Source organism: Lithohypha guttulata (assembly GCF_036872675.1).
Source record: "Lithohypha guttulata strain CCFEE 5908 chromosome Unknown scaffold_5, whole genome shotgun sequence".
Lineage (NCBI taxonomy): Eukaryota > Fungi > Ascomycota > Eurotiomycetes > Chaetothyriales > Trichomeriaceae > Lithohypha > Lithohypha guttulata.
The window spans coordinates 164212-190919 of NW_027042754.1; the positions used below are offsets into that span (position 1 = coordinate 164212).

Consider the following 26708-nt stretch of genomic DNA (forward strand, 5'->3'; position numbering starts at 1 on the left):
AGTTCGATCTCTGCATCGAATTCGCAGCAAATTCTGCTCTATAGTTCAAAATGAGCGATGCCAGGTCAGCAGATTCTATGCGTGGCAGAAAAACCCGCTATTGCAAAGGCTGTAGCACAGCATCTGGCTGGTGGCCGGTTGCAAACAGTCAGCTCTCCTTCTTCCGTGTTGTATGACAGACTCTGACTTCAGATTAGCGTAACGTGCGAGGTAACCAATACGTCAAGAACTATCAGTTTACCTACAATTTTCCGCTATGGGGAGATTGTGATGTGATAATGACAAGTGTCCTTGGCCACTTGACAGGTCTGGACTTTGACCAGAGATATAGAAAGTGGACGTCGTGTCCACCAAGTCAGCTGTTCGAGGCACCTATTCAAGTGACAATTGACCACGACAAGAAAGCGATCGCCGAGAACATCTCTCAACAAGCTCGCTATTCTAGGATCCTCTTCATCTGGACCGACTGCGATCGAGAAGGCGAGCATATCGGTACGGAAGTCCGAAATGAGGCTTTGAAGGGCAATCCTCGCATTATTGTCAAGCGAGCCAGGTTCAGCAACACCGAGAAGAACCATGTCGTTCAAGCCGCACGTAATCCTATCGATCTCGATGAACATCAGGCAAACGCAGTGGCTGCTCGCATTGAGCTTGATCTACGCATTGGGGCGGCCTTTACCAGGTTCCAGACCTTGTCTCTACAAAACCTGTCCGAAAAGCTTGAGAACCAGTTACTGAGTTATGGCTCGTGTCAGTTTCCAACGCTAGGTTTTGTGGTAGACAGGTACTACCGTGTCCGTAACTTCAAGCCTGAGAGCTTTTGGCTGATCAAAGTTATGCATAAGCGTGAGAATATCAAGGTCAACTTCAATTGGAGAAGGGTGCATCTGTTCGATCGAGCTGCGGTGACCATCCTCTTTGAACAATGTCTAGACTCCAAACATGCCAAAGTCACCAAAGTTCAGAAGAAACCAACTTCAAAGTGGCGACCATTACCACTTACAACAGTTGAGCTCCAAATGCAAGGGAGTCGTTTCTTGCGCATGAACAGTCATGAGGTGATGTCTGTCGCAGAGAAGCTGTACCAGAAAGGTTTCATCAGCTATCCGAGGACAGAAACCGACCAGTTCTCAAGGGACTTCGACCTGAAGGCACTTGTTCGAAAGCAGACGCAGCACAATAGCTGGGGTCAGTATGCACAAGGACTGCTAGATGGTGCTTTCAAGCAGCCACGCCCCGGCCGCAATAACGACCAGGCGCATCCTCCAATCCATCCAGTAATACATGCCGGCGACAACGCTCTTGATGCCAATGAGAGAAAGGTTTACGAATTTGTGACTCGTCGCTTTTTGGCATGCTGCTCAGAAGATGCAAAGGGTGAAGCAAGCGACATTGAGATTGAATGGGGGCCAGAAACGTTTCATGCTCATGGATTAGTTGTTCTGGAGCGTAACTACCTTGACGTCTATGTTTATGATAAGTGGGAAAGCAGCCAACAACTACCTCGCTACACTCTCAACGAAACCCTTGAACCAACTGAAGCCAACATGACTGATGGAAAGACAACTCCGCCGACGTACCTTACTGAGCCCGAATTGATTGGGTTGATGGACGCCAATGGCATCGGCACTGATGCAACTATGGCTGAACATATCCAGAAAATCAAGGATCGACACTATGCTCAAAGTCGTTCTAAGGCTGGTGGTGGCAGAAATCAAGTACAGGAATTCATTCCAACCGTGCTCGGAGTAGCGTTAGTTGAAGGCTACGATAATGTTGGCCTTGACGTCAGTGTCAGTAAGCCATTCTTGCGAAAAGAGATGGAACTCAAGATGAAAGCCATCTGTGAGGGTCGAAAATCCAGGAGAGAAGTGGTCGATGAGAGCTTAGAGCAATACCGGGAAGTTTTTGTCAAAACACAGCGCGAGATCGATGCCTTGAAACGTTCGGTCACAAAATATGTTGTCAACGATGGCCGAGAATAAAATCATGCTTGTGGGTACCTCGTAACAGAATCTCGATCGCAACACACTGCTCTGAGCATGAAATCAAGCTTTACATAGCTGGGAGGTGATCTCAAACCTGCTGCCCAAACGCTATTACCTGTTCCCCAAAATAGGATCGTTTGTATCAGGTTGTGATCGGCATGGAGGGGTGGAGGAGGACTCACCAGCCACCACAGCCACATCTGTTAGCGCTCGCATGACGCAGGAACGACATCATCCTGACTAGGATCCTATGCTTGCGGGGCATTTGAACCAGGATTTCTGACCGTAGCTTTCCTCCCTAAGCGACGGCTCATCGCGTAATGGGGTTAGTCGTCAATACAAGCTGACGACGACCAGGGGGGCGTTTGTTGTCAAGTACTGGTTGCCCAGTGTTGATTTGTCTTGCCAGCTCGTGTCCCTGCCGCGTGGTGTTGGATGACGAAATTTATGCGACCGTGCAGACTGAAGCAGGAAGGATGAATCCATAATGACATGTGTGCTTGCCAGTTTCAGGTTAAACGAGCTCGGGGAGGAGCACAAGACAGACTTACTTAAGAGTTGAAGTTCCAGCTGTAAAGCATAGAGCCTAATTCACAATCCACAAAACTTATCAAACCTCAAAGCATAGCTTTACCGTACTCTAACTTACCTTCAAAATGTCTGGACTTATCAACAAGGCTAAGGAGTTGTTGTCTGGTGACAAGGACAATCATCACACCACTGGAAGTCATACTGGTGCCCACGACACAAGCCACAATAGCGGTTACAACACAGGCATCGAACACCACAACAACCCATCATCGGGTTACGGAAGCTCAACATCAGGAGCATTCCCAGGCTCTACTGGCACGCACTCGAACACTGCGGGGCCTCACAGCTCAAACTTGTCCAATAAAATGGATCCCAGGGTCGACAGCGACATGGATAGTATGTTTTCGTCTTGTACAAGCCTTGTATTGTTGCTAACATGCTCCAGATCGAAACAATCCTACCAGTCGAGTGGGTGGTTACGGTGGTCAGGAGAACTACGGAGTGAGTGGCTCAAACCCAACCTCGACTTCGGGTTATGGATCTGGGCACGGTACAGCCATGGGCACCCACAGCACTCAAGGTATGCACAGCCAGCATGGTCAACATCACGGCCAAATTGGATCTGCTCCTGTGCATGATGCTACCACCATCTCAGGCTATGGTGGTTCAGGCCACAGCAGCTCGAACACCTCTGGACCTCATAGCTCAAATTTGGCCAACAAATTAGGTATGTCTCAAATCACTGGTGTGCTGAATTGAAGCTTACTATTTGTTCCCTAGATCCTCGTGTTGACAGCGACCGAGACAATCGCAATGATCCAACCTCCAGAGTGGGAGGATACGGCTCCCAGGGCAATTATGGATCGAGTGGTGCAAACCCAGTTCCCTCATCGGGCTATCAGGGTACTTCATCAGGTGTTGGAGGTGGTATGGGCGGTTATGGTTCGTCCTCAGCCACTGGAGGGCCACACCAGTCAAACGTAGCCAACAGAATGGACCCCAGAGTCGATTCTGACTACGATGGCCGAAGTGGAATGGGAGGTTCGTCAAACTTCGGAAGTGGACATGATCAATACAGCTCGACTTCTACTGGCGGGCCACATCAATCGAGCATGGCTAACCGAATGGATCCCCGTGTCGACTCCGATTACGACGGCCGAAGTGGAATGCCTGGACACTCTGGTGTAGGTCAAGGCCAGTACGGAAATACCGGTGTCGGCAGTGGCATGACAGATAGTCATCCTCACTCTTCAACAGGTGCTGGCCACAGTGCGACAGGCGGATACTCAGATAATAACTACTCTAGCACTGGTACAGCCGGTAAGTTCTATTCTGTATGTATACTACGAGTCAATGCTAATGGATAAAAGGCCCACACAACTCCAACTTGCTCAATAAATTAGACCCTCGCGTGGATTCTGACCGAGATGGCTCGAAGACATATGGAGGCAATAAGACGAACTATTAGACTACGAAGAATCGTTCAGAAGCAATGTGATAGGCACAGTATCAGAAAGAATTGCCACAAGATTTTATGAATTGTAGGAGGCATGAATAGTTATCAACGTCAAATAGCGTAATGAGGAGTCATTCAGCAATCCACCTACTGAGTCTCGAAAGTTTTCTCTTTTCATGTCTTTTCTGGCGAAATCAAACTAACAACCCTTCTTCGCACACACCTAATGATATAACAGATTGTACATCATCCTCCTCGAATCACACTTCTATCACTAACACAAACTTAGGTCCGCATCGGATCTAACCGACGTTCTTGGCAAACGAATCATTTCTTACTAGGTAAATCCACCCTCAAACGCAATGTTCACGTCTTCAAATATCTCCTCGTCTTGCCAAATTACAAGACAATTGTGCCCAATTTTGACCACAGTCTTTGTTCCCTTCTTCGATTGAAGTAGAATGAACTAATGTTGAGGCTCGAGATCGTGTAGAACATGTTAAAAAAGAGGTCTCATCTCTTGTTGTTTTGCGTCAGAAAACATGCTGTGGACAAGAATACCTGTGCATCGGTATTTTAGTCTTTGTTTTGTGGGAATCGATCAGGCTCTTCGTTGAGCGTGTAATGGCTCGAGCAGGAGGAGGTTTTTCTGAAGTCATCCTTTTTTGTACCATGCTGTGTTTCTATATCAGTGCCAAAACTCCTCAGAAGTTCTTTCTACTGCTGTTCTGTTACGTGAAATAGCTTCTTGTCCATTTGAATTCGTAGTCTTCGATCTTAAGCTGGGGTATGGAAGTGATCATCTCGTTTCCGTTTCAACGTAGATGTAATGGACCAGCTGTAGCTCAATCGAATCTTTCAGCACCAGAAGTGTTTGATGATATCGGTGTTCATTGCCAGCAACCTTGCGAGCTCGCGGGTCGGAGTCCAACTCGAGTCAGCTAACCGTCGTACTCGCGGATTGACTGTCAATCTCGCATGGTTGCTCGTCCGGTGCGTGCTGTAAAAGTTTGCCAACCACCGATTTGATAGTCTTTCGCATGCTCTTTTGTGGTCTTGTGATTGCCAGCTCGTCGATCCCTGGTTTCTGCATACTGTGAGGGTGTTCGACTAGATGTGTTTCGGTGGGTGTTGCATTCTGACGTTTGCCCTTCTGTGTTTTCCGTCAGCTTTGCGATCGGGCTTCTGTAAAAAGGGTACAGCTGGTGGTGAGTGCAACGAAACACAGGAGAATCGTGGCTGTATATTTTACACAGCACAAAAAGCTTTAATGGAGAGAAGTGCTCAACCCCAACGGTTGCCAGATGGGTGTTGTTGCGGGTGTTCACAACGAATAGGGGCTGCTGATGATGCGATAGCACGTCGCAAGAACTGCAAGAGAGATATCTTGTGGGAAGCTGACATTAGAAAGCCGTGGTCGTTCCTGGTAAATCTCTCCTTGAGCATATATCATCCTGCATCCAGAACTCGAGCTGCTGAAGCCTCAGTGGGGCAGCCTTCCAGTATGCAAAAATAATGCCAGGTCTGACGTGTTAGCGTTCTTTGCATGCCATGAAGCCGTGGCTGCCATGCAGAGACGCTCACAAAAGGTGCACAAATCTTCCGGTGCCTTTAGGCATAGGTTTAGTGGTTGAGCTACCCCGAAACTCGAGTGAACGCGTGCGTAATAGGTGCTACTTTCCCCATTGTCGGTTTCCTAGTACTTTCAATAGGACAACAAGACTCCCAACGCTCCCAAGACTCAGCAAGTTGACCTGGGAAAGAGCTTTCTGTCAGTCCATCACTGAACAGAGTACCTATTTTCCTTGCGCTGGCTTCATTCGTGTTCCCGATAGTCGTCATTTGTTGTCCCTGCTCGAATATCGGTATCAGAGACAAAGTTGGGAGACGATGGGGCTGTTTGTTGCGCTGCCTGATTCTTGACCTCTAAACTTGCTGGAAATCAGCTCAGTGTCATGTTGGCCAGCATTTCTTCGAGTGTCCCATTCACTGCTGCGCAAAAAGGTCCACCAATGTGCACGCTTGTACGCTTCACATACAGTGAGGACCTTTCCCATCGTCGCCCTAGCCCGTGTTGGGGTGCTGTACCAGAGTATAGGACGGAGCCCTTCATTCTCGTTCTCTCTTTAGTGGTCCCTTGATGCACCTTTCCTTTGCGGGCACTTCTCTGTGACTCTTGTTAGTGGTTTAGAGTTGTTCATCCCACAACACCGATCTTTGAGTCTTGGCGGTCCCTCTCTGATAGTCTGCTTTTCTACAAAAGCTGCAGAATTCCGCCGCACTCGCAATGTTACCACATCGTTGACCATAGACAGCTGGACACTTGCACTAAAACATCATTGTCATATTATTATCCTGAATAGACATATCGTGAGCGATACTGTAAGCAATCGATGATAGCTCACTTAATTCTGGCTTCAAAATGAGATTGCTAACACTAGCAATAGGCCAACAGACTTACAACTGAGCCTTGTGCAGGGCCCATTCGTGACACAGAACTCACCACCGTCACTCTCCTATCTGCCTCAATTTCCTCTCCGATTAGCCTTGCCTCGTCATTATGTCTCAATCCGGAGTTCCTCAGAGACCTGCCGGCAGACTGAGTGCTAACGGACGACCAATCTCGAGCCGGAGGCAGAATCTGTCATGCCCCCACTGCCCAACCATCACCTACTCCAATCCGGAGGATCTCAGGAGTCACATGAGATCGCAGCATGGCGCAGAGAAGCTGCGATGTAATAAGGAGAATTGTGGGAAGGAATTCCCCCACAAAAGCAATCTTACTCGGCACATAAACCTCGACCATGCCGACCCTAACAAAGAGGTGTGGTACGCGTGCCCTTGGTGTCACGGCAGTATCGTAACTCGAAAAGATCACCTCCGCCGTCATACGGAGAGATGTAGCTTCAAGCCCGAAGGGGCTGACGGAAGGCCTGTGGTGCAAACATGCACCAAACCTGAGCTTGAGCAGAGGAAAGCTCAATTTGATCGAACTCGCACCTCGTCGTCGGCAGGTACTGAAGCCGACCAGGACTTACTCTTGCAAGGTCCACCTGCACCTGCGCCACTCACAGCGGCGGGCGCGCCGCAGGAGCCAGCTGGCTTGAGCCAGCACTTCATCGCACAGAGGCCGAATGTCTTCGGCCAGCATTTTGTCGACCAGGGGCCAGCTATGTATGGCCAGCCTTTCGCTGACCAAGCGATGTATGGCCCGCAGTTCTTCGAACAGTGGCCTGCTGCTTATAACCAGCAGGTCTTTGGACAAGAGCCAGCTATATATAATCACCACTTCGTCGAACAAGATCCAGTCATCTTCGGCCAACCGTTTACGCAACAAGCGCCAGCCACCTTCACGGAGATGTTGTTCGCACCAGAACCGGCGGCCTTTCGTCACCAGACTGTCCAAGAAGAGCCCCAGGAGGATTTCCTGTGGGAACCAGCTGCCTTTCTCCAGGAACCTGTTGAAGAACGCCCACCCCTCGAAGATCTCGAGGACGCTACAGCTCCCGGAGATGCTGCCGCTGCTGGTGACATGCTGCTTCAGCAACCTGTCCAACAGCGCCCACTTCATGAAGATTCCGGGTACTTCTCAGCTTTCAACAGTCCCGAGTCTGCTGATTTGACGTTGCCACAATACAATCCCACGGGCTCGGGCTTATTCTTCTAGTTCTGGACGTTCTAGTAGAAGATCCAAACATCATCGAACCGATCTTCTGCATTATCGAAAATGCAACGACACGAGAGTGACGACGGATATGGTGGCAGCGACTTCCATAACTGCGACTCGACACAGTGACGTATCTTTTACTCCTGTCGATTCCTACGCTGGCAGGCGGAGGCGACTTCTAAGGAAGGGCGGCATCCTGGAGCATCTTCCATGGCTGCACTCGCAGAAGACATAGAGACAAAAATTATCCATGCGAATCTTTGCACTAATATGCGTTGCCAGGTCCTAACGCTCGAGGATGCGAATTATTGTGCGACATTACAATGCAGTATGTGGTTTCCAATTCTGGATTCAGGGGCTCTGGACTGCACACTCACTGGCTCGTTCGCTCGTCGCTTTACCGAATTGGAAGGGAGGTGGAGCTGTGTGCAGCTATAGTGAAGTGGAGCGAAGCGCGAATTTCCGCCAAGATTTTCGAAGGTCAGAAATGGTGTCACGAGGCAAACCACCAGCCATATCACACATTATTGTCAACACGCAGCAGCACCAAGGACTAGGGACATGCTCGGCCAGTAGGAGGTCGCTCTCGAGCACTGAGACTGAAGCCAAGTGATGGCAGAGTACCACAAAAAGCTGCTCCACGATTGATCTACGAGTAGTTCAATGGTCAGAGCACATTACTACATCCAGTCAAGGAGGAGGAGAACATCGAATTGTCCAGATATGCACATGTGCGGCTTCGACCAATGCGTGCTTGGTTCGAGACACTTACTGGTGTTAAGTGAGTGGCTTGGGGACCTGCTATGGAATACGGCACTGGCAGCGACACACTAGCGCACAACCAGCCTGGCCGACTTTCATACCATACACCAAGGCTGGAAACAAGATGAAGGAACTGGCCCCTCAACCACCGTCGCAATATGTGGACAATACACCCTAGGACGAGAGGAAATTCAAGCTGGAAAGCCTCTGCGTGACACCACGTCACAAGTCACAACTACATCCAGGACTACCTGAGTGCCGGAAAGAGAGAACCAACGTCAAATCTAGAGCGTCGACCAGGTCCCCACCACAGCAAACACTAGATTGGGCTTCAAGGACGAACTCTGCCAGCGTCCTGACCACGTCAACGATTCGCAACCATGAGCGCCACTGGACTTCCACCAAATCACAAGATTCAGACATTCACCTCGGAACATCTGCTCAACCCTGAAAACTCAGCCCTCCTGAACGAGATAATTCTACTCTTTTCGCATTCGTTCACGGCAGATGCATGCACACGATGACTCTTTCCAAAGCACACTCATGCACAATACATCGCTGCTCTGCCTCACTATCTCGGCTTCGTAGTCAGAGCAGCACTCATCGCGGGAGCCAACGTGACTGCTGTGCTGGACGAGACTGGCGCACTATCCGGAGAGGATACTGGGAAGGATCTCACAACTAACACTTCCACACCCAACGGAAAGCAAGAAATCCAGCGGCCCGCAAACTCACGCATCAGTGCACTGAGCATCGTCATCCCGCCACCATGTTCCAGCTACCCGTCCTTCAGCGCGACCTCCACAATCCTACGCGCAGGCTTCCTCTCTCCAACTCCACTCTACCACATGGGCATATTAACCCTCAACCGAGTCCTCTTCCACATAGTCCCCATGATGAGCACGATGAAAGAACGAATCCAACTACCGCTCCCCGAGAACTGCCGCTACGTTCTGATGCTAGCGGCTCATCCGAAGACACAAGGTATGGGACTGGGTAGGATACTGCTGGAGGAGATAAAAAGGGTTGCTATTAAAGCGGGAAATGAGCCTGTTTACTTGGAGGCCATTTGTGCGAGAAATAAGAGGTTGTACGAGCCGGTTGAATTTGTGGAGAAGGATAATACGGCGTATGGGGATTTGGAGGATGGTGAGGATGGGAGGGTCGATAGGGAAGGGAAGGATTTGGGAGGTAGGATCTTTGGAATGTTGTGGACACCGGAGGGGATTTAGTGAGGAGATGAATGGATAGGTCTGGACGCAGTTGGATGGACGAAATGGTTGAACGGAAGGAATACCTGGATGAGGGACTAGCTGGACGAAGGAACGAGTTGGATGAAGGGGATCGTGGCTTTTGGTATGATGTGAGTTACGAAGTTCAAGACACAGTCAACAGAAACTGGTAGTGGTAATAGTAATGGTAATGGCAATCAGAAATGGCATAATGCAGCCTGCATGAGAGGTGATTTTTGTTCGTGAGGGTGACAGACCTGCTAACGGCGAAATGACTGTCTCATATTCAACTGCTATCTACAATGTATTCAATATGCACGAGTATCCAAGAAGGTATACCTACCCTCATTGTCCATACTAATAGTGATCAGAGTCCAGTTACACTCGAGTTCGTCGACAAAGTCCTCTTCTTGGTGAATCTCCAACGCCATGCAGCGTCTAGATCGGCTTCGATACGTATATCTGGCCGTTCTGGTTGGTCGAAAATACTAGAAAGCTTGGTACTGCTGGCACTTGAAGAAGCACTCACACTACCTGCTTCTGCACGTGACACTGCGAGCAGCGGTCCTGATACTGAAGTGACAGCAGGATAGTCATCTGCTTTATCGCGAACAGTAAGCTTTGTCAGGACATCGCTTTCATCCTTGTTGTAAGTAACTTCAGCAAGGCGAGAATGCTCCGTAGGTGTTGTGTCTCGTATTCTGGTAGCACTCGTCTTGTTTTCGCCTTCTCGATCACCAATCCATGTAAATTTGTGCAGGGGCAATCCAGCTCGTTTGCATAATTCTTCAACCACAACATCACATTCGCCTATAAGCTCAATGTCGAACGAGACGCCCGGCATGTCGGATTCATAACCATTGAAGCGAGTTTTATTGATCCACAGCTGCGGAATGTGAGGAGGGAAGTCTACCACCATAGTTCGAACAGGTCGAACTTTCAAAGATGTACCCATCACAAGAACCAGATCGGCATTGACTTTGTCTTGTTCCAGTCGTGGTACATAATACTGCGGCAACCCTTCTCCGAAGAAGGTGATATCGGGTTTGAAGAGTCCCCTAGGCATAGTTGTGCCGTCATCAGAATCGTGATCGGAGTCGCCTTCGTAGATTGCCCTCTTTCTCTTCTTTGGCTTGGTCTTGGGAATCTTCTTTTTAGGTATGTCTTTGCCTGCACAGCTGCACCTCGGATAGCCACTTTCCCACACAATGGGCAGGTATTTTCTTGCAGAAATCGTCTTTCTACAGCTTAGACACGTTGCGGTATCCCAGGAGCCATGGCACTTCACGATCTTATCAGCTCGCACACCAGCAGCAAACTCGAGGTTGTCGATATTCTGCGTGTAATTCGTGAGGAGCTTGTCGTTCGAGTGTAGGAGGCTTAGAAAGGCGTGAGTTTTACTGAATCTCGGAACTGAGGAGTTCTTGTCAGAATATTTACCAGCAACATACTGGTAGGTGCCGTCTTTGGCCTGGACGTATTGTGGCAGAAGTGGTTTGACATTATCCCAAAACGATTCTGACTGTGCTTTGAAGAAGTCGAGAGAGAAGAACTCCTCTGGTGCAGAGAGGCCGATGGTTGAAGACAACTTACTATAAAATCCACCTGCTGAACGAAAATCAGGTATGTCGAGTGATGTCGAAATGCCTGCTCCTGTAAGGACAACAATGTTCTTGGCGTTCTTCAATAGCTCCACAGCATGGTCAAAGGTGTGATACTGTGATAGTCGCTTCCTCGTCTTCTCCTTAGATTTAGGCATGATGATAGGGGAGGCAGTTAGCCTTCGTGGGATCAAGTCGTCAGCATAATGGCGGCCGTTCCACAATCTGTCAATACCTGGACTAGAATGTCTTGATGAAGGTGAAAGTGCTGCTGGAATTAGAAGATGTGGATTGAGCCTGTCATATGGAGGCGTTGAAGAAGCTCGTGGGCTATGCTCACTAGCAGCGGCCAGCCGCTTATTACGTGGAGTGGAAGGAGTCATTGAAGAGACTGGCAGGGGCGACCGCCGCGACTTCCTCCTGAAGGCAGAAAGCGACAGGCCGACCAAAGTCTTTAAGCTCGATAATCCGACCTTAATAGACTAAACCAACAGATTTGTGGATCAGGCTTCATCCACTACGAGGATGGCTTTTGCATAGGAGCTCTGGGTTCTGTTGCCTGGTGAGTGGTACAGCCACTCTTGATTTGTGATAGTACTCTTGCAAAAGGGGCTCTTTGCGTTCATACATCTTTCTTGAGGCTGGATAGTAGAATTGTGTCCAGCTCTTTTTGGAGATATCTCTGCATCTGTAATTGAGCAGTACTTTAGACGATTGTTCCAAGCAGTGAACTCAGCCTTGTGCAGTGAAGTGTTCCTACTCAGATCCACTCTGTCGAGTCAAATGACGTATTGGCCTGACTGCCTGATGGTCGATAATTATTGCCGACGGAAATGTGCTTCTCGGCTGAATAGCTGGTTGTGTTGTTCCGAAGACGTCCCTCGGCGCGCACGCGACGCGTCTGCTCATCACTCTGTCGTACGCGACGCGAAAACTCAAGGCCTTGACGTTAGGCAATGTGAGCGCTGTTGATGTCGTTTCGGATACTACACATGCCAATCAACCGAGGAATATGCAACAGTAACATGAGCGAATACAGGCATGCCTTCTGTTGCTCAAGAGGCCTCAATACAAGTCCAACCAGAACCTATTGCAACGGATGGACCACCACTAAAACCGGTGTCAGCTAATAGTAGAGGAGACAACGACGTTGAGAGGAATGACAGTGGGAAGGAACAGAATACATCGCAAATTCAGTTGCCGCCAAAGACACCAGGAAGAATATCATTGTCGGATCTAGTAGCCAATCCTGAAGATCTACTTGATCAACTCCCAAGTGCAACACCCTACGACCAGGTCACCTGGAACCACATCCCTGGTCTACTGGAAACGCCATCTAGCTCCGTGAGCTCGATAAGGAGGACTCAAAGGAGCAGGAAACGAGCACAAAGTTCTTCTCCTGTTTCTTCTCAAGGTAGGAAAGCGAAAAACTCACGCACGGATGATAGCCTGAACTTGAAGAGTATCAGTCAATCCTTGCAAAAATCCCCAGTGCGACGATCGCCAAACCACGATGATCCTGCTGCGGTCCTCTGGAATCACTATGCTGAAAAGAGAGGGCACGAACCCGCATTGCCGCCGATCCATCCCATCGAGTTCTCGCCAGGTTCCAGTGAAAGCAGAAAGGACAATGGTTTTCGTAGAACTGCCAGCTGTGGAAACGAATGGCCAACCTCAAAAGCAAAGAGAAGGAAGGTGATACACTATGATCCACACAGCACAACAAAACAAATATTTGCATCTAGAAGGAAGGATATTCTCAAGCAAGAGCTGCCACAGCAGTCCAAGGTCAGCATTTTGTTGGAAAGTGTTCAACAAAGTTTTGTCGCCCGAGCCAGAGAACACGACGAGCCCTCGAGTTCTTCTCCCTTGCCTGCAAAAGCTGGGACTGAGGAAATACACGACCATGCTGCTGACAAGTCAAGGCAGCCAACACCATCACCTCAGAAGAGGTTGCAGCCGCCTGCCAGCATGCCACATGGTAGTTCACCACTTAAGGCACGTACAGATGTATCTTCCGATTACGGTGACTTGGACTTCGACGACGAAGAGCTTGGCGACATCGAGCAAGCACTCACGCAAGGTAATGTCCAAAGTCCGGACGCCAATCCACCCCATGTACCCTTCACCAAAAACTCGCGCTGTGGTCAATCTGTTGTGCCTGCTCCAGCTCGTGTACAACAGTCTAGACCTACATCACAGCAATCAAAGCGTGAAAAGACACCTGAACCTGTGCCCAGCCCGGCCAAAGACGATTTCGATCTCCTTGGCGACTTTGACGACGATGACTTTAACGATGAGCTGCAGCAACTAGTCGAAACAATCGACTCGCAGCAGGCTGTTCGAAATAATGACCCCGTTTCTGGAAAACCAGCTGTTGCTACTACCTTGGATGGGACTTTTGACGACGACTATGACGAAGATTTAATGAATGACTTGGTGGTGGGAGCTGTGCATCGTACAGCTACTGGAACTGACGCCCAGAACGAGGTGCGTAAACATTGAGCTGTGGCAATCTCCAACGCTGATATTTCGTGTAGAATAGGCCAGATAACAGAACGATTAAGCGGTATCTGATCCTCGAAGTGTACGAAAGTACCTACGAAATCGGTCCAGGTCGCAAGCGGCCAGAAAAAGTGCTTTCTATCAAAGACGAGAAGACTAAACAGCTCTATACCGTCGTGCTTCGCCAATCGTGGTACGAGAACCGCTGTGTGAGAGGCTCTTTCATACATCTCATCGGCAATTTTGATAGACAAGGGCAATGCATTGTTGACGACAATCAAAACATGGTCATCATACATCCTGACCATTTGATTTCAGCCACTGTCATTGGGGATGCCATCTCGTGTCTAAGAAGGGCTGTTCTCAGAGACAGAGTAAAGGCAACCGCCCCACCAGAAAAGTCGCAGGTTTATGGTCACATTCTTCACGAAATATTCGGCGAAGCCATGCGGCTGAACGATTGGGAATGGCAGACGTTCCAGCAAACCATTGATCGTCTGCTTCCAACCTACCTCGAATCTTTGTACGAGATTGGTGTGCAGATCCCCGACGCCACGGAACATTTGATGAGCAAAGTACCTCTGCTCAAAGCTTGGGCGGAGCTGTTCGTGTCTGCCACTTTCAATCCTGACGCAGTCATTCGGAACCGACAAGGCACTTTAGTCCCCATGGCCATCAACAAGTTGCTCGAAGTCGAGGAGCACGTCTGGTCTCCGATGTATGGCTTGAAGGGCAATATTGATGCTACAGTGCAGGCACAATTACACATACCTACGGACAGTCAACCAAAGACTCTCGTCGTTCCTCTCGAGCTGAAGACAGGCATGAAAGATAACAATGAAGCTCATCGCGCTCAAACAGCCCTCTATACCTTACTCCTTTCGGACCGATACGATGTAGACGTTACCAGTGGCATACTCTACTACATGGAGACCTCGAAAACGTATCGCGTTGAAGGCGTGCGCAATGAGATCCGCCAGATGCTTATTTGGCGGAATTTGCTTGCTAGCTATTCTCACGACAAATCCGAACTACCGCCAATGCTCAGGAAGGAGCATCTTTGCAAGAGTTGCTATGCTCAAACCGCATGCTTTACGTATCACAAGCTCATCGAAGGTGGTACTGCCGAAACAAGTGGTCTGAGAGACGTCTTTGACAACAATGTCAGCCATCTTCGACCACAACATCAGGTCTTCTTCAAGCAGTGGGACGAGTTACTTACTAAGGAGGAACGTGATTGCATGAGGTTTCGCAGAGAACTCTGGACCATGCTGAGTAGGGAAAGAGAACAGGTCGGCCGATGCTTCTCAAGTGTAGTAATTGAGCCTGGATCAGCGATGGAGAATCTCGACGGTCCAAAGATCAATCGCCACACTTATTCCTTCGTCAAGCAAAAGATGCAGCCCACATTCTTGTTCACTGAGTCACAGATTAGTGTCGGTGAACCGATTGTCATCTCTGACGAGAAAGGACATTTTGCTCTAGCTAACGGATACGTGACCAGCGTCAGGCCAAGAAGGATTACAGTAGCTGTCGATCGAAGGTTACAAAATGCAAGGAAGAAGACGAGGGACTTTGACGCTCAACACAACCAGTCATTCGTTGGTATCATGGAGGTCCGAATGGCAGGCGTTCCTGCCTCGTCCATTCTGGAAGACGAGGATCCTATTCTTTACCGAATAGACAAAGACGAGTTCTCCAATGGTATGGCCACTGTGCGAAACAATTTGATCAAAATCATGGAAAAAGACCTGTTTCGGGCGAAAGACCTACGTGAGCTCATAGTCGACCTAAAGGCTCCTGCTTTCAAGCATCTCTCCACAGCATACTCGCTTTCTGGACCAGCTTCACAACAAAGCATCAACGTCGACCAAAGAGCGGCTATTGAGAAGGTAATGAGTGCTAAGGACTACGCTCTTGTGCTGGGAATGCCAGGTACCGGCAAGACGACAACGATTGCACACATCATTCGGGCATTGGTGTCTCAAGGGAAATCAATTCTACTGACCTCTTATACTCATACGGCGGTAGACAACATCCTCCTCAAAATCAAAGACGACAACATTCCAATCCTGCGACTAGGTTCTAACGGCAAAGTTCATCCAGATGTGCAGACATTTGCTGATCTGAGTAGTATTCCCAAGAAGTCTATGGAAGAGTTGGAACGATCTTGGGCTGATAGCAAAGTGGTAGCCACAACCTGCCTAAGCATCAACTATGGCATCTTCAATCACCGAATCTTCGATTATTGCATCGTGGACGAGGCGTCTCAGATTACACTGCCAGTGTGCCTAGGACCAATTCGAATGGCCCACACTTTCATACTTGTAGGAGATCACTACCAGCTTCCACCACTCGTGCAGAACAAAGAAGCTCTAGAAGGAGGTCTGGACATCAGCCTCTTCAAGCTGCTTTCAGATGCTCAGCCTTCTTCGGTGGTCAATCTTGAGCATCAGTACCGTATGGCTGAAGATATCATGCTTCTTTCGAACGAGCTCATCTACAACGGCAGACTCAAGTGTGGCACATCGGCAGTCGCGACGCGGACGCTCGGTATACCTAATTTGCAAGCAGCGCTTGACGCACACCACCATCCCTTTTCGAGCAGCAGGTCGGGCTCCAATATCTCTTCGCAGTCACTGTGTTCAGCTAATCATGCTAACTGCTACCTCCGACTCGCGCTCCTGCCAAGCAATCGAGTAATGTTCCTGAATACAGATACAATTGTTACACCTGAACCAGCTGTCGAACGGCTCGTTGGCTCAAATCAACGGATCACAAACCCTACTGAGTCTCTCATCATCGCCCACTTACTCACCACTCTTATCCGATCTGGCGTACCAGCAAAGTCAATTGGAGTTATTACCTTTTACCGCTCGCAGCTAGCACTACTCCGGCACGATGTCAAAGCCATTGCGGGCACTACTGCAGCAAGTGAAGTGGAGATGCACACAGCGGACAAGTACCAAGGACGCGACAAAGAGTTAATCCTCCTATCATGCGTACGATCGAATTCTGCACGTAGTGTTGGGGATCTGCTCAAAGATTGGCGTCGTGTGAATGTGGCGCTCACCCGAGCGAAGAGCAAGTTGCTCATTGTTGGAAGCAAGTCAACGCTAGAAAACAGTGGTGTCCCCGTACTTGAAGGCTTGATCAGGATCGTTGACAAACGCAAATGGGTTCTAAACCTTCCAGAAGACGCCACAGGGGGCGGCCACAGATTCGAAACAGTAGTTCCTAGTCAGACGCAGCCACCATCTGCTGCACCGTCAGCAAAGAACCAGACAAGCACCACTCGAGAAGCAGGCACGGGTGTGCGGCAACCGCTACGACTGACAGACGCCAACAGTAGTATCCGAGTTAAAGACTTTGCATACACGACTTCAGCGAAAATTGCAGCACCATTCAAGCCGCCCCAGCCGAAGAAGGTGCAACCAAACAGAATTATTCAGGGAAAGATAGATGTGGAAAACTTGTTGGATAAGAGACCAATCATGCGAGATGTGGTGAATGCGATGGCACCTCCTGCCGTGCATTTTAGTGCGGACGATTTTGACGATGATGAGGACATGATACTTGATTAGACTATGATGAGGTATTAGGTATTGCTGTATGGGTATTGCTTTTGAGCGAGGCGTCAAGGGACTAGATATGTGGAAGAGGTACAGTGTAAGCAACACTTGCGCTACGTTGATGGCTTGTGGGTAGTATTATGCTGTCTAGAATACAGTATCACTTAGTGAATTGCTGAATCCACGAACTCGAAGCAAGTCACGTACTTGAATTCCTTGTTCTTCTCGTGTTTGCTTTGAGTCGTGTCTTGTTGGCTCTGATCAACGTCCATAGCGTCGACTGGAGCTCTTCTGTCCCCAGTGTCCTGATCTACCTGTTCGACAGCAATCTCTTGCGCGGTGCCGGACTGCAGCAGGATAGTATACCCATTTGTTCCACCTCTGACCTCTGTCGGATGTGCGTTGACTTGCACAGCTGCCCATGAACTTTCGTCCTGCAGGAAAGTAGATGGTCCCTCAATGCCCTTCTCGTCTTCAACACGAGATCGTCGAATCAAATCGACAACGAGCTGCGTCACAAAATCCGAAGATATAAGTCCAGAATAGCTGATCATCCGCACGTCTTCGACTAATACATCTTCCTCCTGCTCTGCCGTAGCCTGGTCGACACATGTCCCAGCATCTGGCAGTGAATATCGACAGATATACGGGTCGACCTTTCCATACTCCTGTTTCGTGATTCGTGGGGATTGTAAGAAGAGCAGGGAGAGGTATTCGGATATTTCGTGGATATCGTCTTCGAGAACGGTCGGTAGGCTAGCTCTGTCTGCTGGAGTAGCTATGTGGGAGAGTGTGCTGAGGAAGGAATGGTTGCTGAGTACTGAGGGGACTAACACATCTTTTTGTATGGTTAATGTGCCTGAGTCTGTGATCGTGGTCGGATGGTATGTCAGTAATAGATGTTTTTCGTCGTCAGGTTCTGGTTTGGTATGAGTGTCGGGCACAGTTGTCGTGTTTGAGGTGGTATTACCGTCGTCTGCCCTTGCTTGGTCATCGTCCTTGTCCCCTCGTTTTCGCTTCTTGCCCTGCTTATCTTCGCCTTTGTTGAGGTCGGCCACTAACCACACTCTGCCCTCCCTCAACCCATCAACCTGCTCGCTAGTTCGTACCAGCCTGTCTAAGCTCTTCTTACCTTTGACCATACTCGTCTGTCTCAAGTCAATCTCGACTTTATACCTCGCGCTTCGCTTGTCGTGCTTCCGTCCTCCACCCGCTACCTGACTTACGTGGTGGGGAGATGTAAGACCTGATCGTTGATAGACCTCGTACGGCATCTCGATAATTAGTCTGCCACAGTTGAGTCGCATCGTTGTCGAATTAGCACTTAGAGTTGTCGAACCTGAGGATGGATATGGCTGAGCGAGCATGATATAATTTCCTGTTCGGAGGTTGTAGTCCGAAAGAATATCTTTGAGTGTCGAGATGATTTTGTGGTACGTGACCTCGTGGCCGAGCTTGCTTGAGCCAGACGATGAGCCATGGTGAGATCGCTCTTTGCTGTAGAGCCGATCGTAGACACGAGAAGGCATACAAATCGAGACATTGCGCACAAATGGCACACCGCGAATCTGGCGAAATGGAATGCGTTTTGTGGGTGGCTGTGCTGGATCGAGGTATACTGGAGAAATTTGTGTATATGAAATATGACACTTAGGTGGTGGTTTGACACATGCAGATGATGGTAAATCCAAGATTGCTGTAGCCATCTCGACTATGGCTTATTTGCCAGAACGGCTCTGAAATTTGTGTTAGCTGTATATTGCACGTCTCATTAGGAAAGAGTGAAGATACGAAAGTGTAGAAGACATCACGATATAGTACCGTGACGCGAAGGCAAGAGGTGCCGACCCTGGCATGACTAGTTTAATACACATAGTCGCCTGCGAAAACTCAAAGCAAGCATTGCTGTCTTTGAGCGAGAAGTTGCGGTCTTTTCGAGAGCATGCAATAGAACACAAGCAGCCCAGGCTGTAAATCTGTGATGCGTGAATATCACCGGTTCGGGGAGCGACTAAAAATGGTAGAAACTGAAGATTGTATGCTCCGAGCTAGTGATAGCTCTCTACGACTGATAGACTCGCTCCTATTGGAACCTTCAATAAGTTCATCATTACTAGCTACAATAGCTATTCTCCCAATCTGCTTCAGTTTGGGCTACACTTTTCTGTGGTCTTCGGTCAAGGCCATGGAAGGACCCACATCTTCTAATCTCATGGTCGCTCCTCCCACATCTAAAGCAGTACTTACTTCGGGTAACAGCCTGCTGTACCTGCATCTCGATACACCGAAGACGTCCTGGGAGTGGTATACCACGACACCAAAAGAACGCTTCGTTTGGACTCGTCTCAATCTCTCGGTATTTGCCAACGACGTAGAACTGAGTCGAAGCCTCGATCAAAGTCGAGCACTGTAACTGTGATCGATTCCGGCTGTTCATATCTGACTCGAAGACATCCTCGACTGGCAAAATTTCTGCCAATGTAACGACCTCATTCATAGCTAGTCTTGGACATCGATAGAGCTCGGGCTGTGTGCAATCATCAATTATTGTGTCTCCTCTTGGCGTGCTGGGTGAGATGCTGTAATTATCATGACCTTCGCTCAGCTCATTATCCGTGTCTTCGAAGAGTGAAAGCGTGGAGTGCGTCTCTATTGTTGTGTTGGACGTTATGCTTGCACGTCTATCTCTATAATGTGCCACCAAAGGCGCGACAACACTTGGTCGTGGTTCCTCCTAGGTCGCAGTGACACCTCCAACGATCTTCAGTGACGACTTTCCGGCCTCAATGACTGTATAAGCCAAGGCATACATTGTTGGATGCCATGCGACAGCAGGCACAGCACTCGTCCTCGTAGGCACGGTATGAACGACATCTCCAGTCTCGGCATGGTAGATCTCAAAGCCCTCGCTCTTCCCCTCACCACCCCCAGCGCCGATGTCTTCACAAGAGCTCGTAAGGTATCTGCCATCCCAGCTCCAGCTGAGGCCAGTGACTTTGCCAGAATTCGCATTTGACATTGTTCTCTTGCACACCCAATCGTAGGTATCCCATAATGCAATCATAGCGTCACTACCACCAACTGCGACATAGTTTCCTAATGGACTGTATGCGATTGAGGTGCAAGAGGAGGTATGCGAACTAATAGTATGTAAGACATCAAAGGAAGGATAATCGAGGATCTTGACAGAGCCGGCTCCGTGCGTAACGAGAAGGTCTTGTGGAGGATATGTCATAGAAAAGGTTGTGTGGTTTGTCTCCAACTTTTGGCGGTGTTTCTCTTGAATCGCTGGTTGTCCTAGCACAGGTGTTGTGATTGTAGTGAGGACTTCTGCCTTAGACCCAACAACCATAGCACTTCCGTCCACACTCCAGGTCATGGAGAAGAGATCACCTCCCAGTTCGAGCTTCGATGTACAGGCCTTGCTCCTCGTGTCCCAAAAGCGAACGGTGCCATCTTTCGAACAACTAGCCAACTCGAACTCTTTGATAGGGTTGAAGACGACCTTGGTAACTTCGCCGGTGTGTCCTTTCAGCTCTGTCTGTGGTCGATTGACGTTTGTTCTTTCTGGATTCCATATTCTGATAACTCTGTCTGTGGCACCAGTGGCAATGAGGGCTCCAGCATTGTTCCATGAAATCGTTCTATGGACTGTGCTACTCGAGCCTCGAGTCACTGGCTCGGCATATTGCTGTACTTTAAGTCCACCAAAGTGCTTTGCAAAGTCGTTTTTGGGGACGATCTTGCGCTGCGCAGGCGGTGCCATGCTACCATGTTATTTGTGTTTTGACCTGTATTCCGCTAAGCATGTTCGCAATTCGAGTGTTCTGTCTCGACATCGAGGACAAATTGCGCCTGTAAGCATGTCGCATGCGACGATACGGTTGACCGCACAAACACTTAGTGCATGACTGGCCAGCGTTCAGGCACGCTTGGGCACAAATCAAATCCTAACCTTGTCCTCCGGGCATACTCCTGAGTCCATTGCGACCCTGAAAACGTTGTACTAAGCACCCTTTCGTGACTTCGAGGTCAGGAGACAGGTTGTCTTCACTCCCGACAGTATCTACTCACTTGGGCACTTAACTGTGATATATATGTCCATCTTCGCTGATGAACGATATTCGAACTCGAACACACGTTCTCATGTCGGAGCTCGTCATGAAAATGCCGATTGATGCTCCGGAATGCCCTGAGCCACACCTCAAGAGCTTGAAGAGCCTGAGATTGTGCAAACTTTAGCATGATCTTAGAAAGGATGAGCTGCAATAGGGTCTATCCACCCCTGCGTTCGAGCAAGACGCTTGTGAGGAAGAGAATGATAAGCACATGAAAAGAAAGCAGCCGTTCGGGCGATCAGCAGCCTCGGTTGTTCTACTGCCCAATTTTATATCCTGATCCGCTCAGCTCAGGATGACCTTCACTCAGATCATCAGGACAACCCCTTTGGTATACACTCATGGACAGTACTGAGCTTCGAAATGCGTCAGACTTTCGTCGCTCTCCGCAGGACAACGACAATACCACTGTTCAAGCAAGCAGCCAGGAACCACCCACTACTCAGTCCCTACCACCATGCGATGTGGGATTGGCAGCATGGAGACTACTTCTAGCCGCTTTCGTTTTCGAGGCCTTGCTCTGGGGTATTTTGGGCATACTGTGCTTACTGTAAAGAATGTAGCTGCTGACACAATCTACAGGATTTCCTCTCTCCTTTGGTGTCTTTCAGGATTACTATTCAACCCTTCCCCAATTCAAAGACAACTCATACATCTCAATTGTTGGCACCACGGCTTCTGGTATCTCGTATATAGCGGCCCCAATTATGGTTCCTCTCATCAGGCGCTATTCCAAGTACAGGCGTCAAATGATATGGTTTGGTTGTATGCACAGAATTCTTATCGCTGTCTGAATCATGCTAACCTTGAATATAGGGCCGTTCTGTATCTTAGGTCTTGTGGCTGGCTCCTTTGCTCAAACGCTGGGAGCACTGATATTTACGCAAGGAATCATGTACAGTGTTGGCTTTATCATTTTTTATTATCCTATCCTTGAAATGGTCAATGAGTTCTGGGTCGTGAGACGAGGTATGGCTTATGGACTTCTCTGCAGTGCCTCAGGAGTATCAGGAGCAGCGATGCCCGTCATATTGAGGACGCTGCTGGAAAGATATGGGTACCCTACAACACTGCGAGCCACTGCAGTCGCCCTATTTCTTCTTACCGGTCCACTGCTTCCCTTGCTGAAGGGACGTCTTCCTGACACTGGAGTCAGTGCCCCTGTCAAGACTAACTGGAGATTCATCAAGAGACCACTGTTCTGGATCTACAGTGTCTCCAACTTCGCAATGGGCCTGGGCTACTTCTTTCCTGCACTCTATCTCCCTTCATACGCGACTTCGAATGGTATGAGTGCCACAAAGGGCGCCTTGCTTCTGACTCTGATGAGCCTCGCCCAGGTCTTTGGCCAGCTAAGCTTTGGATATCTTTCCGACGGCAAAGTTCCTTTGACCCTGCTTACCATTACTTCATCGCTGGTCGCAGCCATTGCAGTATATACTTGTTGGGGTCTGGCCAGCGCGTTTCACACCCTTGCCATCTTCGCTTTGGTCTACGGCTTTTTTGGTGCTGGATATACAGCTACGTGGGGCCGCATTGGCACCGCAATCGATAGTGAGCCCAACGCAGCTTTCGCAGCATTTGCATTGCTGAATTTCGGCAAAGGTATAGGCAACGTACTGGCGGGTCCTATCGGTGGTGCATTACTGAACACGAATCTTCAAGCCGGCCGATACGAAGGACGAGCTTATGGGAGGATAGTGATGTTCACTGGATCATGCCTATTAGTGAGCGCAGCTACGATCGTGGTATGCTTTTTGGACGCTGCCAAGCTGAGTAGCGTATTGCGGAAGCTGAAGGTCATCACGAGCTTCCGCTAAGATGCACAACAGCAGTCCAGATATGAAGTCCGCGTCTCATCTGTTGACTCAACAACCTCTTCCTCGCGTCCCAGCATAAAGCCCGAACCACAATGAAAAGAACAAAAAGCAAGCGGCAAGGACAAAAATTCAGGCAGCAGTACCCCTTTACCTCCTCACACGAAGCATTCTCAGTCCCTCAAAAGGTGACACGAAAACTATTCAATGTGAGGCGACCAAAGGATACCAACGAGGCAGTGTCTTCTTGAACACATCAACCTCTCCACCCAGGTAATTCAATTTGCTGGTTTTGTAGCTACCGCTCTTCTTGTGTGAGAGAGCGGGATCGAGCACTTTCCATGGTTCAGTGACTCGCTTTCCCTTTGCCGCTGGGGAGAGAAGAGAGGTACTGGGAAAGTGGCGATGGATGCATAGAGAAAGGAAGAAGGAGGGAACGGAGAGGAGAGGAGAGTGCTGAGTTGAAGTAGTTTTGCGAGAAGGTAACTCTTGGCGTCTAGAGCAGGCAGATGTCCAAAAGAGGGAATTACATTCTTTATGGAGTGCGTTGAGGGCAGGCAGCCGTGACTTACTTGTCTTGCAAATAAACGTAGAAACGGAAGTTGAGTCGCCGCTGCCATCGTCCTTTGTTGCTATACTGCAAGAAGAAGATCAAAAACAAAGATCATAAATTGGAGTTGTGATTGCATGACAGATTACCTACATATATACAATCAAATCTGCAAAATATGTACCGCCACTCAAAGCCAAACATTCCCGGGTATCATTCATAAATAATCTCTCATAGATCGCGTAACTTCAGTCGTGCATGCCTAACCCAGAATTCTATTCACGTTGCCTTATCAGGTTTTTCAACGCCAAGTCCACAAGCACAATCTTAGCACCTCCTCAGCGCTGGCCTTGCTGCTGGCCTTGCCAATCATCACCCATAGCCAGAATATCACTCCAGGCGCCGGGTGTCATACCTGTAGGTTGAGGCGTAAAACCTGATGGTCCAGGCGTGAATCCAGTCGGACCCGGTGTAAAGCCTGCTCCTCCAAAAACGCTTGCAAAGTTGTTCTGGTCATTGTTGTTCAGATTTTGCGTGTTCTGATTGTACTGATTGTTATTCTCGTTGTTAGTATCCCGATGCACGGGTAGAATTCCTTGCGCAAATCCACTGTCAACGTAGACAGCATTCGCATTCAATCCGGATTGCTGGCGTGGGAAAAAGGGCTGGCTGCTATCATTATTGTCGCTCGGTGGTGAGAAAGAGGTATGTGAAGAGTCGCGATGTGACGTAGAAGATCCTGATGGGGTCGGTAGATTCGAATGTGATCCGTTGGATTGTCCGGAAGGCGATTTGACGTTCCCAACATAGCCAAAGCTGTGCTCCAGTGGCTGATTGGGTGAGTTCGAGTTCGAAAAAGATTGTACTCGGGTCGCATCCATCTTGTGATGGGACAGGAAATTATGGCCCATGTTGAACTCGATGTTAGAGTCGAATTGATCAGGGAGAATAGGCTGTACACCTCGTGCTTGCTGACCAAGACTCTGGGTTTCTCTGAGCTCGAATATCGCAGTGCATTTTACTGCATCGGTGTTCGCGGGGCATTCACCAGTAGGGCGATTGATGTATCGGTTCGCTCCTAAAGGCGAAGGTATATTTAATCCACTTCCTTCAAGATCAACATCGAGCTGCACAAGGAATGACTCGGTGAGCGGATTTTTGTCTCTGAGAGCCATCATTGCTGATAGCAAGAACGTCAAGGACGATCTGACTGTAAGATCCTCCTTTTTGGATTTTAAGTACTGTACAAACACTCTTGCAGCCACGTATAGGCAAAATGCAATGAAGGGATTGAGGGCCGATAAGTCTTGGTGGCTGCACATTTTCATGACGTTGGTAATCTGATCTGCAGCAACGATGCACCTTCTTTTCGACTCAGCACTAATCTGCACTGGTAGTCTATGCTTATCAGACTTGAATATCGCGGCTTGATGGAGACATATCGTGGAGGTATGAATATTCATATTCGCGAAAATAGTGTTTGGGTCATTCAAGCCATAAGGTAGTCGTAGATGAGCTGGGAGGGATAAAGAGGTGTTCAATAAAACATTGTCGATTTCACGATGGCGCTTCCAGAATCCTCCATTCAAATCGTGATCATTGTCATCGTCGGTTGGGCGATGTAGGTGGGTAAGGTTGCGACCGAAGAGAGTTGCGAGGAGACAGACAGCAGCGAAGGAGGACAAACCAGAGGCGCTATCTCCTGCGACAACGTCTGAGAGTGCAGGAGTCGGTTCTGCCTTACCAGTCAAGAACGCTTCTTCACTTGCAGGCAGGTTTGTGAGGATGTCTTGCTCATCGATTGCCATAGGCCAGCCGGTGCCAATACTTGCATATCGATCTTGGCAATAAGCCATCCAAAACGTCCTCCTCCGCTCTTCGCGCTCAATCCAGTCTTTGGGCGGAGCCATTGTTTGCTTCACATCCAAGCCAATTCGATCTTGTCTGTGAAGACCCATGAGTTGAGCTATCCTTGCACCTCGACCACAGCTCATCCAAGCTCGAGGAAAGTACATGGTTTTGAACTCATATGTACTAATCAGAGTCCATGCTTGCGCATGAAACACAGTGATAAAGTGTTCTCCGTGACCTTTCATTTCGTCCTGTTCAATGTACTTCCTGGCTTTGATATAGAATTGTTCGGCGGATGATTTGTACCTGGAAATCATCGAGCAAGCATGTGCCCACATAATATATCTCAAGCATACAGGTGGTCTCTGGTTCGGGGACATGTTCAGCGAAGCCATGAAGCGTGGCCGATGTATCATGGGCAAGGATGGATGGACCTTCTCAAAATAGACCTGGTAGAGCTCGTCCATGACATCCTGATCTGGCAAAGGCTCTTCCAATCCTAAAGATATCATATCCCAATTGAAGTCCTCAATTCCGCCCATACCATAGGCGTCGCTCATATCGAGATTAGGATCGAGCATGTTGGTACTGTTGTCATGACCTCCCACTCCTGTATCATTCGTGGACATGCTAGGAGTGCTGAACATGTCCAATCCAGCGCTATGCGCCTGGAAGGAACGTTGCGGTTGAAGTGGTTGTTGTTGCTGCTGCGGAGCTGTGTCTTGCTGTGTATCGCTTTGATGTGTGGTCAGAAGGTTCTCTACCTGCTTCAGTCGAGCTTCCAACTCTTTCACGTAGCCTCTTTTGGGCCCACTCTTCTTCCGTATTTCATCGTACTCGCAAGGATGGCCTAGTCGGGCACATGTCGAGCATTTCGGTCTCTTGCTGTCGCACTTGAGCTTCCGCTTCCTACAGGTACCGCAGGCTAGCACTCTTCGCGGGTCGATCGCTTTCTTGGGTCCAGCATCGTCCGTCGAGGAAGTCTTGCCAACACTCCCGGTTCCGCTTGCACCGTCTGTCATATCGGCAGTGAAAGATCCTCCGGTTGTCGCGAGTAG

General features: G+C 49.0%; 9 protein-coding genes across 9 annotated transcripts; 5 read left to right on the forward strand and 4 right to left on the reverse strand.

Moving 5' to 3' along the window:
* Nucleotides 1–57: 57 nt before the first annotated feature.
* TOP3 (DNA topoisomerase) lies at nucleotides 58–1985 on the forward strand (the record flags this gene model as incomplete). The annotated part of the gene is made up of 2 exons (XM_064900831.1): nucleotides 58–147; nucleotides 198–1985. The coding sequence occupies 2 exons, from the start codon at nucleotides 58–60 to the stop codon at nucleotides 1983–1985; spliced, it is 1878 nt and encodes a 625-aa protein (XP_064751907.1).
* A 659-nt stretch (nucleotides 1986–2644) lies between these two features.
* On the forward strand, nucleotides 2645–3987 carry LTR64_006502 (uncharacterized protein; the record flags this gene model as incomplete). The annotated part of the gene is made up of 4 exons (XM_064900832.1): nucleotides 2645–2915; nucleotides 2965–3246; nucleotides 3300–3839; nucleotides 3890–3987. The coding sequence occupies 4 exons, from the start codon at nucleotides 2645–2647 to the stop codon at nucleotides 3985–3987; spliced, it is 1191 nt and encodes a 396-aa protein (XP_064751908.1).
* Nucleotides 3988–6535: 2548 nt separating this feature from the next.
* Nucleotides 6536–7642, forward strand: LTR64_006503 (uncharacterized protein; the record flags this gene model as incomplete). Its single annotated transcript, XM_064900833.1, has 2 exons — nucleotides 6536–6804; nucleotides 6832–7642. The coding sequence occupies 2 exons, from the start codon at nucleotides 6536–6538 to the stop codon at nucleotides 7640–7642; spliced, it is 1080 nt and encodes a 359-aa protein (XP_064751909.1).
* Nucleotides 7643–10003: 2361 nt separating this feature from the next.
* On the reverse strand, nucleotides 10004–11395 carry SIR2 (NAD-dependent histone deacetylase sir2; the record flags this gene model as incomplete). The annotated part of the gene is made up of 2 exons (XM_064900834.1): nucleotides 10004–11193; nucleotides 11230–11395. 2 exons carry the CDS (start codon nucleotides 11393–11395, stop codon nucleotides 10004–10006), a joined length of 1356 nt encoding a protein of 451 aa, XP_064751910.1.
* An 883-nt stretch (nucleotides 11396–12278) lies between these two features.
* Nucleotides 12279–17326, forward strand: dna2 (DNA replication endonuclease-helicase Dna2; the record flags this gene model as incomplete). The annotated part of the gene is made up of 2 exons (XM_064900835.1): nucleotides 12279–13727; nucleotides 13778–17326. The coding sequence occupies 2 exons, from the start codon at nucleotides 12279–12281 to the stop codon at nucleotides 17324–17326; spliced, it is 4998 nt and encodes a 1665-aa protein (XP_064751911.1).
* A 152-nt stretch (nucleotides 17327–17478) lies between these two features.
* LTR64_006506 (uncharacterized protein) lies at nucleotides 17479–19811 on the reverse strand (the record flags this gene model as incomplete). Its single annotated transcript, XM_064900836.1, has 2 exons — nucleotides 17479–18932; nucleotides 19562–19811. The coding sequence occupies 2 exons, from the start codon at nucleotides 19809–19811 to the stop codon at nucleotides 17479–17481; spliced, it is 1704 nt and encodes a 567-aa protein (XP_064751912.1).
* Nucleotides 19812–20048: 237 nt separating this feature from the next.
* LTR64_006507 (uncharacterized protein) lies at nucleotides 20049–21080 on the reverse strand (the record flags this gene model as incomplete). The annotated part of the gene is made up of 1 exon (XM_064900837.1): nucleotides 20049–21080. One exon carries the CDS (start codon nucleotides 21078–21080, stop codon nucleotides 20049–20051), a length of 1032 nt encoding a protein of 343 aa, XP_064751913.1.
* Nucleotides 21081–21773: 693 nt separating this feature from the next.
* LTR64_006508 (uncharacterized protein) lies at nucleotides 21774–23252 on the forward strand (the record flags this gene model as incomplete). The annotated part of the gene is made up of 3 exons (XM_064900838.1): nucleotides 21774–21957; nucleotides 22015–22197; nucleotides 22249–23252. The coding sequence occupies 3 exons, from the start codon at nucleotides 21774–21776 to the stop codon at nucleotides 23250–23252; spliced, it is 1371 nt and encodes a 456-aa protein (XP_064751914.1).
* An 885-nt stretch (nucleotides 23253–24137) lies between these two features.
* Nucleotides 24138–26672, reverse strand: LTR64_006509 (uncharacterized protein; the record flags this gene model as incomplete). The annotated part of the gene is made up of 1 exon (XM_064900839.1): nucleotides 24138–26672. One exon carries the CDS (start codon nucleotides 26670–26672, stop codon nucleotides 24138–24140), a length of 2535 nt encoding a protein of 844 aa, XP_064751915.1.
* Between the last annotated feature and the right edge of the window lie 36 nt (nucleotides 26673–26708).